Below are 17,198 nucleotides of genomic sequence, written 5' to 3'. Positions count from 1 at the left end.
CCAGTGAAAAGGCCACTGTTGGCTGATCCCTCTCCCTGACCCAGGCACTCTGTTGCCTTTGTAGCTTTAATTTACATTGTCCACGTCCACACAGCTATTGGGGGAGGGGGGAGGTCCTAGGTAGTAGCATATTGATTATTAACTAAATTGGAGAAATTTTATCATTAGTTTCCGGGCCCAATTAAAAGTGCTAGTTTTGACCTACAAAGCCTTAAATGGCTCCAAACTGCAATACCTTAAAGACCACCTCTCCCCATATGAACCAACCCAGTCCCTGTGATCATCATCTGAGGCCTTTCTTTGTGGGCCTCCTCCACGTGAGATGGCAACACGAGAATGGGCCTTTTCTGTGGTGGCCCCCTGCTTGTGGAATGCTCTCTCCCCGGGGCGGTGTGCCTGACACTTTCACTACATATATTTAGGCACCTGGCAGAAACGTTCCTCTGTAACCAGGCCTTTGGCTTATTAAGCCACCCATGGCCTTTTAATTGTGTTTGTGGGAGTGGTGTTAATGGTTTGTTTTTGCTTCATTATGTAGTTTGCGTTCCCATTTTGTATTTTTATGGCGTGAGCCTTCAGATGGAGGGCGGTATACGAATCTAATGATTAATAACAACAGTTGATAATAATTTGTGCTCTGTGTTTTAACATGAGCTAGTTCTGATGACCATTTTAAAGGTACTGACCGTCTGGTAGCACGTTGATTATTATTTGATGTTTCTGCTGAGATGGTAGTGTTGTGTTATCTGGAATGCTACGCAGTCGGTGTGTTTAAGAGTGTTGTGTGCCTCTTTAGACCCGTGATTGCAGAGCTACACACTGCCCCTAAGTGTGGGTACAAAGTTAACCTTGCCTTTAAATAACTGAGAAACTGGGAGTCAGAAGTTCAGTTCTTTAAATACTCCTCTCCCCTTTTTTGTGGAGGGCAGGGGGGGGGGACGTGTAGCATTTCCCCTTCTCCAACATGAGTGTGTACACAGCCGAGTGGAGTGGCAAGGGATTCCAAAGAGATGTGAGGTTACACAGAGGACAGGAAGGGTGTTCGAAAATAACCACAACAGCTTATTAAAGTTTAGCTTCAGCAAACAAGGTTATCCGATAAGGCTGCAGAGACCTTATGGATTTTGTTACATTTACTACCTCACATAATCTATTTTTGTAGTAAGCTATTAATACAACAACCATTGTAAGCTAATACAGTGGGAAGCGAAAAATATGAACTGGATCGCGCTGGAAGCTTTTCGTCCTCTTCCACACAGGGAGAGAGTGCTTTACTCTCAAGTTTCTCATGGACAATGGTTTTCCCCCCATACTGAAAATAACTCATTCAGTATTGGATTGTGCTTGCTTTCCATAATGAGGGGGCCAGAAGAATAGTGTACATTAGGCTCAGTGCTTTCGATGGTTCAATCCTTGGCATCACCATTTGGGCTAGGAAAATACCAAGCTAGATGGAAAAATGGTCTGGCAAAATATGAGGCAGCTTCCTAGGCTGTCTTCCTTTTGCTGATCAAAAGAATTCATACAGATAGCTCAACTGATCAGAGCAGGGGTCAGCAAACCTTTTCAGCAGGGGACCAGTCCACTGTCCTTCAGACCTTGTGGGGGGCCGGACTATATTTCTTTTTTTTGGGGGGGGGGAATGAATGAATTCCTATGCCCCATAAATAACCCAGAGATGCATTTTAAATAAAAGGACACATTCTACTCATGTAAAAACACGCTGATTCCTGGACCGTCCATGGGCCGGATTTAGAAGGCGATTGGGCCGGATCCGGCCCCCGGACCTTAGTTTGCCTACCCATGTATTAGAGCATGAGACCCCTTAATCTCAGGGTCATAGGTTGGAGGCCCATGTTGGGTGAAATATTCCTGCCTTGCAGGGGGTTGGGCTAGATCAGGCATCCCCAAACTTGGCCCTCCAGATGTTTTGGGACTACAATTCCCACCATCCCTAGTTAACAGGACCAGTTGTCAGGGATGATAGGAATTGTAGTCCCAAAACATATGGAGGGCCAAGTTTGGGGATACCTGGGCTAGATGATCCTTGTGGCCCCTTCTAACTCTGCAGTTCTATGATGCTGTAGTAAGGGAGCTCTCCTGCCAAGAGTTAGGCGGTTCTAGGAGAGCGCTTGTTCACCATTCCATAGGCTTTCCTGCTTTTCAGGAGCTGAGGTTCCTAAAGCAACAATTTGCAGCTGCAAGGCCCTTTACTCTATATTGCTGTTAGAGAAGATGGAAGGTGCATCTAGAGAACACTACCCAGGAGTGCTGGTGTGCAAGGTTCCCCACCAAGTCCATAATCTTTTTTTAAAACACTTGCTAGCAGAAAACTGGGAGTCTCAGGAGATGTTTTGGGTGCTCAGATCACCATGGAAGCCTCTTTCTTGTGTGGGAGCTTTCCAAGGTCCTGAACCTGTGCTTCCTACCTGGACTCGCTTCTAGGCAGTCTATTAGTTGCTACTTAGTCCTGAGCCATGCGTAGTTACAGCCCGATGCCCCGTGGTTCCCTGGGTGGCCAGCCCAAGGCCATGCATGTAATACACTTGTTTGAATTTCTATCAAGACGGCAACATGCCTTGTGTTGGAAAGTGTGCATGAAAGGCACATGCCAGATTAATTCATAGCCGTTACTGTGCAGCGTTGACAGTATCATACCCGTGCCGAGTAATGTGCGTCGCATGCCATAGCAATTTTCTGAGTCAAGGCATAAATGATAGCAAGACATTAAAAATGGATTGCCATTCTGTAATCTGGAAAATTCATGTTCTTGTTATAGCTCCATGCTGCTCTGGATCGCTAGCAGGGTTTTTGGGTTAATTCCCAAGTGAAGTTCAAGACCAGTATGTTGTGTCTTGTAAAACAGAAGCTTTAAAAAAAAAAAAAAAACATTTCCCCTACTTTTTGTTGGTGGTATGCTTCAGGTGATGAAGATGGCATGAAAGACGATAAATGTAAGACATACTTTGCCAGGACCAAACAGTTTCTCACTTAAGTGGCCTGTCATAGACCACTTTTGCCATGGCCTAGCCAGGTTGGAAGAGGGTGACGTGTCAAAGGTTTTCCCAGTGAGATGCAAGGCATTTGAACAGAGGTCTAATTACCCAATCCAGTGGGACAGGGCAGCCAACATGATGCACCCCCGGTGCTGATGGACTCTCCAGCCCCAGCCAGCCTGGTCAGTAGTTGGGATAATGGAAATTCTGGCCCAGTACCACTCATAGGAACTCCACATTGGCTATCCAAATCTAAAGTAATGCTATTGCCTCTTTTGTTATTGGGTTCTTTGAAACTCTGTAAATGGATTGTACCATAAACACACCAAGTTGCTGTTTAGAGCCATAAGATTAACTGTTCTTCCCTTTAAAGTGTTCACCATGTTGGATTTCTATGATTATCAGCTAGCTTTAATTTGACTGTGCTGCATTAACACTGAAGCAACTCTGTGGTAGTTAAACTACATGCTTGAGTACCGGTGGAAGTGAATTTTAAGCACAAAGCGATTCCATAAGACACTCTTACTTTGCAAAGCAAACCTGAGTTTAAGTTGTTACACGGGTAAGCTTGAAATAATTATTTGTTTATTGAAATCTGTTCAAGAGTGGGCTTAGAAATGATGAAGTGATGGTGAAGCTTATTGATCGGTGCTGAACATGGTACATGCCCCCGGGGCGGTATGTTGCTTAGCTGTGAAGTTTCAGTAAAGTTTTTTACCTCTGTGTTGTCAGAACTGTAGTCTACAATTTATTGGCGTGAATTGGTGGGTTTGCAAAGGCTACATGAAAAGAGCACAGTCAGATAGTGCACAATAGCAAAACCCTAAATACTAAGACCATCCCTTGAATGTGATGGCACAGTTCCATTTTCTATGATATGCAGATGAGGCTGTTCAGTTTTGTAGTGTTCTGATTCTTAATAAGTTGATCAAAGCTGGCAAGGATAAACTAGGCTGTGGCTAGACGAAATCCTGTAGACATTTTGATCCTGTTACAGATTCACTGTCTTGGGGTGTTGCAAGTGACAAAATCTAACAGGGTAGAATACAGTGATGCAACATTCCACCTGGGCAAGCATCACGTCTTGATCCCACCTCTCTCCTCTCCCTTTGAACTATTCTGGGGGGTTCTCCTGACTGCCCCCCACTTCCAATTTCAGGCGGCGTTGCAGGGGGTGGAGGAAAGGAAGGGAAAGCCCCTTTGTGCAAGCAGAAGTCCTTGCACAGGGTCTCATTAGGTGAATCCTGTCCACAATGCGTTGTGGTTTTTTTTTTTTTAATGTCCTAATTTTGTAAAAGTCAAGGCTCCAGATAATAAATAACAAGCATGCAGGAGAATTCCCCAGAATTGTAATAAGGGTAAGTAACACACGCACAAACATAGATATATATACAGAAATAGAGATACTGATCCCCTCCACATGTTGATGTTCACCTCCTTCCCCACTTGGTATTCTCTCCTTCCCCTTCCCCCACTTTGACGGTTAAATGTAAAGACTGTAGAATTAAATATTTCTGTCCCTTTAGTACTACCCTCTGCATAAGCCAAGACAATGGGAGGTGCTGCTTCTGCATCTGTGTAGAACTCAGTCCTGCCAGTTACTCAGTATGCCATTAGAAGGAGAATTCATATTTTGAAGAGGGTTGGGTTTTTTTTGCACATTATTGACTAGCTGCATCTTAAATGAAAATGGTCCATTCTTTCTGCATTTTTAAGGAGATTCAGTTAGGTGTGGAAACATTAAATATTTTAACCAACATTTGTCTCTAGGCATATCTCTGATACTTGTTCAGTACTTGCATATAAGTCTTGTAAGAAATGTGAGAATTTTGGTTACCAGGCTGCTGAGACTGATTTTCAAAACCTCTGTTCATTTGTTTTATGTTTAATGGGGTGTGGTGGAAACAACTTGGTTTATTGCTTTTGCTTTCTCCTAACATGCCTGAAGTCATATTTGCTATTCTTCTCATCTTCAGCTGTCTCCCTCCGTACCACAACATCCCCAAGCCATGCATGAGGGCGCTAGAAATAATATTGCACGTGTCCTCACGATCCTTGCAAAAGTATCTGAAATGTGAATCCTCTTAGATAACGCATTTTCTCCCTTTGAAAAATGTTAGAAAAGGCTATTTTGCAAGAAGAAGAAGAAGAAGAAGAAGAAGAAGAAGAAGAAGAAGAAGAAGAAGAGTTTGGATTTGATATCCCGCTTTATCACTACCCAAAGGAGTCTCAAAGCAGCTAACATTCTCCTTTCCCTTCCTCCCCCACAACAAACACTCTGTGAGGTGAGTGGGGCTGAGAGACTTCAAAGAAGCATGACTAGCCCAAGGTTACCCAGCAGCTGCATGTGGAGGAGCAGGGACGCAAACCCGGTTCTCCAGATTACGAGTCTACCGCTCTTACCACTGCACCACAAGCCCTCCCTAGCTGCCTTTTTTCTTCTTAGTGAATTAGGTGGGCTTACGAGAGTTGGAGTCCCACAACACCTAGACGGTCACATGTTCCCCAACCCTGTCTTACTTTATTATCCTTGCAACCCTACATGTCTCTCCCATATCCGTCTCTACAGCCACAGCAGGTGCTGTAACCTTCCGGCAGTTTGACTTCACCCCAAAGGCGCACTCCTCCATTGTCTCCTGAGACAGACGGGTGTCAACAACAACAGAGCACTCTACATCTATCTGGATCCTGAGTTATCATAGCCCTGCACAATTTTATGACTCACCAAGGTGAATGCAACCTACTGGTTGTGGGTGTGACTCCCCAGGAGTTGGGTGGATTTCCTGTTGTTTCTGTTTCCCTAGGTGTTGAGCACCTGGGAGGCCATATTGAATGACTGGTACTCTTCTTGTCTTGCTGAGTCATCCCCACTCTTTCCCCCCTTTTTGGTAATAGCAGGGTTTCCAGAGCTAATAATCTCCAGCCACCCTTGAGACATTTTTTAGCTGATACTCCCCCTATATTCAAACACCCATGATGAAACCAAACAGTGGCGTAATTGTCTCCTTTTAACATGTCCTTTTATGTTGACATTGAACTTCAGAGTAGCTTATATCAGCAAAAGAGAGAGAGAGAGAGAGAGAGAGAGAGCAAAATCCTATTACCTTTAACTGTCTGTTCATTGATTAATTATTCAGGAAAAGTAAATATATAATACTAGATTTAAATTAAACTTTAATTAAAGATTTTATCTGAAAACCTGCCTCTTCGGGGCCTTCTGATGTTGTGTGGTGCTTTTTTAAAAAAAGGAATTCCTTTTAAAGAAGGGATTTGAAACTTAAATGTTTTTAACTCCAAGGTAGCTGTTAGAAATTCTTTTAAAGGTTTGCTCTTTGTGTGGGTGTACAAGTCTCTTGTTTTTGTACATGTGAGATTCCCCTTTTGGCTTCACAAAGTTTGTATCCAGAGACTGAAAATGGGGCACACTGGTATTGAATTTATGTCTCTCCTTGGAACCATAAACTTCTGCTTTCGTTGGTAGTTTCCATGAATGATAAATTCTCGCATTGCGTTGATGAAAATGAGGCCTCTGAAACCCATTTTCTAGTCTTGGTCTGGTCAGTATGTGGATGGGAGTTTGAGGTCTACTGGAGAAAGGCGGGATCTGTATATAATGAGATAAATATACCGAGGCTGCTGTCCAATTAAAGAAATCTTAGTTTACACATCATAGGAGATTGCCAGTTCATCAGTTAATTGATTGCATCTGCATAAAGGTGCTTGTGGGGAAAAGAAATTGTAGGAATGAGGTCACTATACATTGAAACAGTATCATATCACTTTAAACTATCATGGCTTCCCCCCCAAAAATCCTGACAACTGTAGCTTGTTAGGAAGCTGAGTGTTGTTAGGAGACCCCTGTTTCCATCACAGAGCTATAATTCTTTATGTGGTTTATCAGTCAAATCTCCCTTCCTGGCAAATTGTGGCAATCGTAGCTGTGAGGGCCAAAATTCAGGCAAACTTTGTACCACAGCTTTATTTAAAGTGTGGTAGGGGGTGGGTACCCTTTGGAGGCTGGTTCCAACCTGTGGGCCACCACTTGGTATTTTCTGGACTAGGGTATTATTCAACTAATCTGCAGAAATCTGCTGCAATCACAGGCACCCTTAACTGAGAATAAGTCCATTTGAGTGCCAGGGATCTTCTTTCTGAGTAAACATGCCTAGGTTTGAACTGTGTGGGCAAGATCCAATGTTGGGCCAGTGGATGCCTTGGGTTTCCTTTACCACTCCTCCTGTCACAACGCCCTGCAGCTCTGTAGGGATCCGCCAACCCTCTGGAGTTTGTTGTGCAAGTGGGATGCCATAATTGGATATCAAACCTTCTCCGATTCACCAATTTGCTTCATAATTTGGGGCACACGTGGAACTGACGTAGACCCTTAAGAACAAATGCATATCAATTTGCCTGTTTGTTTTCAAACAGGTGTAAGGAAGCAGTGTTTTAATCCATCGTAAGTCACGACGTGCCGATTTTCCAACAGAATGCCCCAAGAGGCTACATGCTGGCGTCGTTGTGTTCCCCACTTTTTAATGGACTCCTCAGAGTGACAACGAAGAGAGTTGAAGGTTAATTGAGTATTAATGAGTTTGGGGGGGGGAGGTTCTTGCCAGAGGCTCCCAGAGAAGTCCTTCATGTTTCAGAACTCTTTAAAAAAAATCATCTTATCTTATTAAATACACATTACTCCTAAGGTGGCAATTAGAGAAAATAAATTATCCACAACTATCAACATCACTTTTCTGGCTACTCTTATAATAATCTTCTGCTAGTGAGAGAACTGGGTAGAATTTTTTTTTTAATTTAATCTCCTGTTCTCCTGTTATTGGCTTCTTTTTAATTACCCCTAATAGGAAGAGATGTAAAATTTTTGGTTATGAAATGATAATGTAAGAAGCCTAAGGGATAAATGATGGTAATTATAACTCCTGCTGGAGGTGTTTTTCACCGTCACTCTGCCCCCACACGAACAGTACTTATGGAATAAATGTATAGTACTGAATATTTAAAAGTTGAGCAGATTGAATTAATTTACTCCCTTTGAAGGACATCTAACAAAGATGCTGTAATCTTGAAAGAGAATATAGATCATGTGGGTGGCTCCTCCTCCTGCTTTTTACAGCTTGGGCTTGGATGCTGCATGTTGTCTTGAAGAAAAGTTATGGAGCTCGATGAAACTCGACTTCCTTGGTGGGGAGCCTCTGGCCCCGCAGGCCTAATAATGCTCAACTAGCTTCGGGTGGTGCTGTGGGTTAAACCACAGAACCTAGGGCTTGCCGATCGAAAGGTCGGTGGTTCGAATCCCCATGACGGGGTGAGCTCCCATTGTTCGGTCCCTGCTCCTGTCAACCTAGCAGTTCGAAAGCACGCAGTGCAAGTAGATAAATAGGTACCACTCCGGTGGGAAGGTAAATGGCATTTTCATGTGCTGCTCTGGTTTTGCCAGAAGCGGCTTAGTCATACTGGCCACATGACCCGGAAACTGTCTGTGGACAAACACCGGCTCCCTTGGCCTATAGAGCGAGATGAGCACGCAACTCCAGAGTCGTCCGCGACTGGACCTAATGGTCAGGGGTACCTTTACCTAGCTTCCCAAGAACTTGGCCTATGAGGCCATTTTGACCAAGCCACACACACCTGCTCTATACCTGACACCTTGCTCAGACCTCACCTGGAATACTGTGTCCAGTTCTGGGCACCACAATTTAAGAAGGATGTTGACAAGCTGGAACGTGTGCAGAGGAGGGCAGCCAAGTTGATCATGGGTCTGGAAACCAAGCCTGATGAGGAACAGTTGAGGGAGTTGGGTAAATTCGGCCTGAATAAGAGGAGAGGAAATCTCATAGCCATCTTCAAATATCTAAAAAGCTGTGCATCGGAGGATGGAACAAGTTTGTTTTCTCCTGTTGCAAAAATGGACCATTTTCATGTCAAGCGATTGACCACATGCCAGATTTGCCCACAGAGATGGGGGAGATAAGGAATTGTCCCCCCAGCTGGATCCAGTTCCCTGCCCCTGACATATTTTCAGTGTTGGGGCTCTGCCTGAAGTAAAGGCAGTATGTTTGAAGGATGGGAATTATGCCTTTCCTTTGCAACGTAAACAGCTGCATCTGTGCAGAACTCACATCCTCTTCTGTTCTGTATAAATGGAATCTTTTTCTCCAGAGGAGTAGATATTGTGATGTGAGCAGAGCTGTTGACTGCATGCTCTGCTTGGTTGTTGGGAAACCAAATGCTGGACTAGGTTGCTTGAGCACTGATAATATCCAGCCAATCACCCATTACCACCACCCTTCTGAGTAATACCCCTCCTCACTCTCTCACTATATATAAGGGTCTGGTGACTTTTGTTTCAGTGTATCTGAAGAAGTGTGCATGCACACGAAAGCTCATACCAAGAACAAACTTAGTAGTATTCTCTAAGGTGCTACTGGAAGATTTTTTTTATTTTTTATTTTATTTTGATTATCCAGCAAAGTAGTTCTGTACTTAACGCTATAGTTCTGTGCAAGGTAGTTTGATGTGCAAGGTAAGGGACTTCTGATTTGTCCTTTCTTGAGAATTTGGTCTTATCAGGAGATAAACACCCTTTGTTATTAGTTACTTTGCACATTTTGGGGTAACAAAAATCAGGCTAATGAAACTTTTTGAAATCTCCCATTTTTTTCCAGCTAACTTCCAAGGCTGTATTTGATTTTCATTTTGGCCCACAATTGGCTTGATTATTTGTTCCATCTGTCAATTGCCAACCTTGGTTCTAGTTTCAGTGCCCAGTGGTAATGTTTTGTAATGAATTGTGGTAATTTGCTTTAAGCAACAGCTAACAAATATGTTATTCACCCTGTGTCTTTTGAGGACAGGTGCAAATAAATAAAAATGAAAAGTTAGTGTCTTGGTGGTGCGTGGGGGAATGGGCTGTATCTAAAGCAATCAGTTATGAGCCTTGAAAAATGGCTTTCTCTCCCTTGCACGCTCTTGGCGGTTGCTTCTGCATAACTGGGAGAATACGTACTGCATTTTTGAACCATTTTCCTTTGCTTGACCCTTTTGGTTGCTTTGCCAATGTAAAAGAGCACATTTGTGAGCACTAGGAAAGGACAAGTCTTAGAGGTACTGTTAGGGCGAACTGTGCCTCCCCTTTATCGCTTGATGATAATGATGGGGAAAGGTCTTCTTTCTGGGAACAAAATCCAGAAAAGACAGTTGCTTTTTGTTTGTTGTTAACTTGAATATAAAAACAGGGCTTGCCTCATGGAGCTAGTCTCTCAGAACCCCACTCCTCAAATTATTCATCACAAGTCTGAGAGAGAACAGAAGCAAATTAGTTTTGCAAACCCACCAAACTGACTAGCCCACCTGCTTACACATTCCTATGTTTCTCGTTGATGACACATTGACAACCTGAAAGTGAGGAGGCAGGGCACCAGCCTTACAATGGATGCTAGTTTCCCTGGCTATATGTCACCTGGATGCAATTATTTCTTCTTCTTCTTTTTAATTAAAGATTTTCTTGATTTACAAAAGTGTGTGCAATGTCTCTCTCGTATTTTTTCCATGTAACACAAGCGAACAACGGATGCGATTATTTCTTGCTGAGCAGGCAAGCAGCTATTTCCAAGCCTGAATGAGTCGTTTCTCACTCAGATTGTCTGTATGAACATGGTACATGAATGGTCCCCCATCCCCTGTTTTTATTTGAGCCATGAGTATGAAGACAGAAAGGTTCTGAACAGTACATGAATTAAGGCTGTACAGTCAAGCTGTGGGGATAAACGATCTAGGTATGCCAAGGTGCCCGTCAGAACATCTGTTCCCCTCTGTGCCAGATTGCTCACTTAAAAAAAAAATAATGCAGCCCCACCCCCATGCGGTGTAATAGTGTTGGATTAGGACCTGGAAGAATAGGGTTCAAATCTCCACTCATCTCCATTCAGCCATGAAGCTAAGCTCACTGGGTGACCCTAAGCCAGTCACCAACTCTCAGCCTGACATACCTCATGAGTTTGCTGTGAGGATGATATGGAGACGGGGAGAGCAATGCACACCACTTTGGGCACACCCAGGAAAAATGGGGGTTAAATTTAATTATAAATAAATGAACTAACTGGTTTAAGATGTGTGCATCTCTCTCCGTGTGTATTGTCAGTTAAAAAACAAAAAACAAAATGAAAACCCAACACGAAATCCCCACACTATCCTAAATTCTATATTGATTCAATGTGTTCTCAGAAAATCATTAAGTTGCTGCTGCTCCATATTGCACCTGTGATTCTTTATCAAACCACCAGATCATGAACTTGTTAAAGCCCGAATTGCAGAGCTGGTTCTTTTTTTTTCCTTCACATGATTTTTATTAAGTTTTCTCGTAATTCTTCTTTAAACAAAAATTGTACAGCATTTATAAATTACATATATATACATAAATTATATCTCACACACATAAAAAATACTCTTATGCTAATATCCTGTAGAGAACTTGTACAATTTGTTATAAAAAAAAGAAAGAAAGAAAAGAAAAAAGAAAACCCACTTCCCCCCTTCTGCTTCCACCTGTTCTTCTTCTGTTTTCCTTTGCCACCTGTATCCACGGATATATGCTTCTTTATTATGATTATCATCTGTCACATATTTTCAATCTGTTCCCATATTGTAAAGCCACTCCTTCAAATTTATCTTATATTATTAATAAAACATTAACTTATATAGTCCAGAAAAAACAGCTTTGTTATAAATATAACAGAACTAAATCATGTATTCATATTCCATTTGTATCTTTTCTCTCTTAATATTGTTTTATAACTTCTTTGATTTCCCAAGAGCTGGTTCTTGCTTCGTTCATTTGCTATCGTGCTTTATGAGGAAGTGGAACTGCAGGCCACAGATTGCCTCTGCCTTTTGGCTGCTTAAATAACATCTGGGCATTTCAAGAAGTGTGTGTGTGTGTGTGGGGGGAACTCCTCTTCACTAAAAGGATCTCTGCAAGCGAAGGCACAAAAGCACAGAACAGGGGTGTTTAGAAGATGGGAGCGATTAGCAAACCTAGCCATATTCTTACTGCATCCTTCAGGCTAACAAGTCCCTGGCTCATTTTTAAAGCCTTGCTTTCTTTCAAGCGGGGATGCTGAAGTGTTTGTAAACCAAGCAGTACCTAGCGGCATTTCTCCTCCAAAGTGTGGTTATTGTCTCCGACCAAGCAGAGGAGGCTGGGAAATGCTAATGCTGAGGAGGGGAGGGGCAGTGAATGGGGGCGAGAAGGCTTGATTTCAGTCTTCCCCAGTGTGGTACCCTCCCAACATTGTTGGACTCCAGTTCCCATTTTCCTTGACCATTCTGACTGGGGCTTCTGGGAGTTGTAGTCCAACGCCTGGAGAGATCTAGGGTGGGTAAAGTTGTTCTGTCTCTCTCTCTCCCCCCCCCCCATATCTTCCTGTGTCACCATTAGACCCAGGTAGAGAGGGGCTGTGGGAGATCCACTGGGCTTGGCCCAGGCCCCAGTTGAGGTCAGGGTGTGAGAGAGACGAGAGAAATAGGTTTCTCACAGCTGCTGCCAGCACTCCGAAAAGGCAACCAGTTTGGGAAGTCAAGCTCTTAGTCCAAAGGAGGGTCTGAGGGCAGTTAACGGTGCACCTCTTTCCAGCTGGGCAGAGACCATAGAAGAAAATATCTATGGCAGATGGGAGGGCTCCCTGTTGCAGATTTCTGGTCCTGTCGCTCGCAAACATGGGGTCTCTGAATTGTGAAACAGGAACGCGCCATTTCCAGTTAGCGATGTAACAGCAGCGGAGAGTCATCTCTGTCCTCATTCTGCAGTCCTACTGGGATTAGCAGGTCCCTACTCTAATTAATTATATTAAACTTGTTTATGTAATTACTTCGGCAGTTAATTAAGCCCTTCCTTTTTTAAAAAGTGGCTTGTAATAATGCTGGTTCAGCACTTGCTTGATGGCTGCTCCTGTTTTCCCCACAGAAGTGAAGCCTTGCTGCCCCTGTGTTTCCAAACCCCCTGTGTTTTCAAGTGTGACTTGAGTCTGGGGTCAGGGAGAGAGAGGTGTCTGAGGGAAAGCTATCTACGGCAGCGTTTCCCAACCTTGGGTCCCCATATACTGTTGGACTACAACTCCCATCATCTCCGACCACTGGTCCTGCTAGCTAGGGTTGATGGGAGTTGTAGTCCAACGACAGGTGGGGACCCAAAGTTGAGAAACACAGGTCTAGGCCATAGCACTGCCAGGTCTAGAACCTGAGACATCTCCTTAAGAAGGGCTTGGAAATCCAAAGGCTGCCAGTTTCCCCCCCCCCCTCTATCATTGCTGCCTTTGCTCCTGATAAAGTTAAGGGACCTGTGAGATTGAGCAGGGAGTGCTGACTAGGCCACATTTATTTAGATCAACCCAGGAAATTATTTGGCAACAGCCTTCTGATTCTGATAATGTATTTAGGAAAACTGCAGTGCATTCTCTTGAGAAATTTTTAGAGGGGATTCTAGCGCTGTTAGTCTGTTGTGGTGAAAAGGACAACCCCTTAGTTTTTGAAAATGGTTCAGTGCTCCCAGATTTAATTGAATTTATTGCAGCAGTTATAATTGTTAAGTTGCCTTGGAGGGGCTATTGGGCTCGATAGACACTGTGTATAACGGTTCCACTAATAAATTCATAAATTCCTAGTGCTTGGCCTCTGTTTGACTGGCGTCCATTCTTTCCCTTCTCCCTCCCCAAATATATGTATTGAGTCTCAAGGCTTCTGCATAGTAATCTCGGCTGCAGGTGGGTCATTATGCAGAGCTTGCACCCATTGCTGCAGATTACAAACCAGCTGCCCTGATTCTGCTGCACAAAAAATCGGTTTGCTTTGGAAGTTACATTGCACCGAAAGGTCCGAACCGGTGCATCTGAAGGTCTGGAACAGGGAAGGTCTGGGTTCAATTTCAACACCCCCCCCCAATTTAAGCTTGCTAGGTGACCTTGCTCCAGCTGCCACTATACCCCCACAGGGTAGTCGTGAGGAATCACTTGCCGGAGAGATCCCTGCACGTTGTCCCTAAACTCCATGGAGGGAGAACGGAATTAAAAATGTGCTAGCAAATTGCACTTTGTGATGAATTTTCTCATTTTATAGAACAACCTGGATTTCACGCCCAATTAAAAGAGGCTGAGATTACTTTATAACTGATGTTCACCTGCTGGGGCAATTTGTATAATTTTCATGCTATACAGGCATCTGAATTATGAGAGTACAAAAAAATGCTGATGCTGATAATCTTTTTTCCCCCTGCCAGCAGAGAAGGGTAAGAGATTTGGGAACGGTTTATCAAATATTGCTTGTCAAATTTGTTACCCAGAGGTGGGGATGACATAGCTAGGATTTTAAATGTTGTGCAACTGGGATACATGGAGTGCCCTGGATTTGCTGTTGTTGTTGGGATCCTGTCTTGGTTTTGCATCTCTACACTCCGCACATCCAACATCTGGGATAAGGTGGAATTTATCTAAAATTTAAGTACATAATATATTGGCGTGTTTACGACCTTCCAGTGGGGGATAATTTGTAGACTTAAATACGGCTTCAGGCTTAACACACTTGGACTGGTATTTCGTTTGAATTGAAGTAACAGAATTCCACCCCTCCATCGAACCACTCAAAGGCCATTTAGTTTGTCTGTCTGTCTCTTCCATAAAGCAGAGAGAAATAAACATTTCTGTGATCCCCTCTCACCTCCATAGCGGAGGCACTTACAATACGCCGATAATACCCAGATCTGTTTCCCCACAACATCTGAGTCAGGAGACTTTTCCTTCTAAATCTTCTAAGTCTTGCATATTTCTGTGGAATGGTCCAATTTGACCTGTATCCTCCTGTGGAAAGAAGCTGTCTGCTAGCCGTCCGGTGGTAGGGGTGACAAAGTAATTAAATTTAGTTCTCATTTTAATGCAAGTCGACCTAATTCATACTGCTGGAAACAATGCGAGGAGAACCAAAACTTTAGGATTCGTGGTTCTCCAAATTTTGCGGTGCAGTTCTGCAACCCAAGAATATGCACAAAAACGCATGCATTGATGTAACCAAGATACAATGTGCATTTTGCTAGAGAAGATTTAGTAGAAAAGATGTATGCAGCAGGCAAAATCCGTTGCAGAGGTGATAACGTTAGGGGAATGTTGGCGAATTCTCGTGAGCATTTTTATTTTTATTTTGCAAACTGATGTGGAAATATGGTCAATGGAACCCTACCGTGGGAAAATAAGAAACAGAAAGAAAGCAAAATTGACAGGTTCATCCATCCTAAGGCTGTTGGCAGTGAATTAGATCTGCTTTCTCAGACCCTCCAGAATCCTTCGGCCCTGAGAGCTCCAACTTGTTCACTTCTGTTTCATGTAGATACCTTATTTTAAAGTTGAAAAATAACATGCCCCTCTCTCCCATTCCTCTCTTCTTAGGCGTTCTGGCTGTTTCAGTCCCTCGCCTGGACATCGTCATCTCTCTCGTCGGAGCCATCAGCAGCAGCACGTTAGCCTTGATCCTGCCACCGCTGGTCGAAATCCTCACGTTTTACAAGGAGAAGCAAAGTCTGTGGATGCTTCTGAAAGACGTCTGCATCGCCTCCATGGGCGTGATTGGCTTCGTAACCGGAACGTACGTGGCCGTGAAAGAGATAGTTTATCCGGCTTCTTTGATTTCTCTCAACGCTACAGAGCCGTCTCCGGGCTCTTTCAATGTTTCGCACTTAGCCGGGACGCCGGTTCACCTTGGAAAAGTATGAACTTTCTGGAGCTCCTCGTTCTGGACTTCTTTGAGAACCAAAAAATCTGAATGTGAAGGTTTGGAGATGGGAGCCTGTCAATTGCATTTTGGGCCCGAGGTCTTTGCATTCCTTCCTTTCCCATTTGACCTCACGAAGAGCACTGTTTCAAAGTATTATGGCTTCCCACATATTTATTTGCAAATGGGACCAGAGAGCAAAACACTATTCTGACACCACGTTTGGCCGATACAAACCAACGACTTTCCCGTTCATGTCTTGTATGGCCACAGTCTGCCTGTCCAAGCTCTTCTCCGTCGCAAGCCCCACAGCAGTTGAGAGAATACAGATGTGCTTTTAAAATGTGAATTCTGTTAGGTTGGTTATGGGGCTTAGCCACAGACACCTCTCAGTAGGTTCTGCTCCCCCAGGGGCCAGGTTTTGAGCTAGCTCCTCCCTGCAGTTTCCTTCCCCTTGCAGGTCACTGCCCATGAAATGAAATGTAACTAAATGAACAGGTTCCAAAGCACAGGGTAAAGAGAGACCAAATGTGTCAAAGTTGTGTCTTCAATTGCAGTGATGAGGATATTAAAACCTGTTTATGCAAAACAACAAAAGTAACCTCTGCTGCGATGAGATTTTGCACGTGCAATGTCTGCTTAGTTATTTTTAGTGGAGCAGAGCCACGATTATGAGTTCCCGTGTAAGCTTGTTTTAAATGGTTTTCTCTCTCTCTCTCCGTCATAACTTGATTTTGACTCTACAAACTTGCAAGCTCCTGTATATTTTTCTATTTTATTCCTAACACTGTAGAGCAATTCCTATATTTTGTACATTGCGAAGGAGATATTTCTCCAATATTCTACTTTAAGCAAAAAACAAACAAACAGCAACATAACATGCTGCATGGAGTTCACGAGGTTTCCACCCTCTTCTGCTTTGAGGAAACCAATTCCGATTGTATGTAAACGCCTTGGGCATCATTGGAAGGAGTCCAAAGTTTTGAACCCTGTTGAAACTACTTGGACTTCAGATGTTAAAGGGCTCTTAACTTGGGGCTACACTCGTTCTTCCTAAGATCTTTCCTTTGTTGTAATCTTGTTAAATAGTGCAGCTAGTTTATATACTGAGATAGGTGTTCATACTTTTGGAAGCTCCTTTTGTGTAAGCTCCCATGGAAATGACGGTGTGCAGATCCCTTTTAATTTCAGGAGGACACCGGCTAGATTTTTGCCCTGTTCAAATGACGCTGGGGGTGTTCTGTATTACAGGCCCCTTTAACTTGTCTTCATCAGCCGCTGAGATGGAACCCCATATTTCATAAAAAGCCAGATCACACCTAAATCCAGCTAGGGGTCTTATCCTGGCCCCCAGGATCTGTGCCACCTCCCCCCACCTAAATGTAGGCCTGATTCATGTGATCCTTTCCCCTCCTAAAACTGGCGGAGAGTGTGAATTTT

At 43.5% G+C, this 17,198-nt stretch overlaps 1 protein-coding gene across 2 annotated transcripts in view; it reads left to right on the top strand.

Annotated features, from left to right (window-relative positions):
* Positions 1-16,572, top strand: part of SLC36A4 (solute carrier family 36 member 4) — an 85,991-nt gene extending 69,419 nt beyond the window's left edge. For both annotated transcript variants that reach the window (XM_033146119.1, XM_033146120.1), the window contains one exon: positions 15,437-16,572. In XM_033146119.1, the coding sequence (XP_033002010.1) occupies positions 15,437-15,759 (323 nt within the window). In that variant the 3' untranslated portion in view covers positions 15,760-16,572. The remainder of the gene's footprint in view (positions 1-15,436) is intronic.
* The last annotated feature ends 626 nt before the right edge of the window (positions 16,573-17,198 follow it).

This window comes from Lacerta agilis, chromosome 4 (assembly GCF_009819535.1).
Source record: "Lacerta agilis isolate rLacAgi1 chromosome 4, rLacAgi1.pri, whole genome shotgun sequence".
Lineage (NCBI taxonomy): Eukaryota > Metazoa > Chordata > Lepidosauria > Squamata > Lacertidae > Lacerta > Lacerta agilis.
This window is presented reverse-complemented; position numbering and strand designations above follow the sequence as displayed.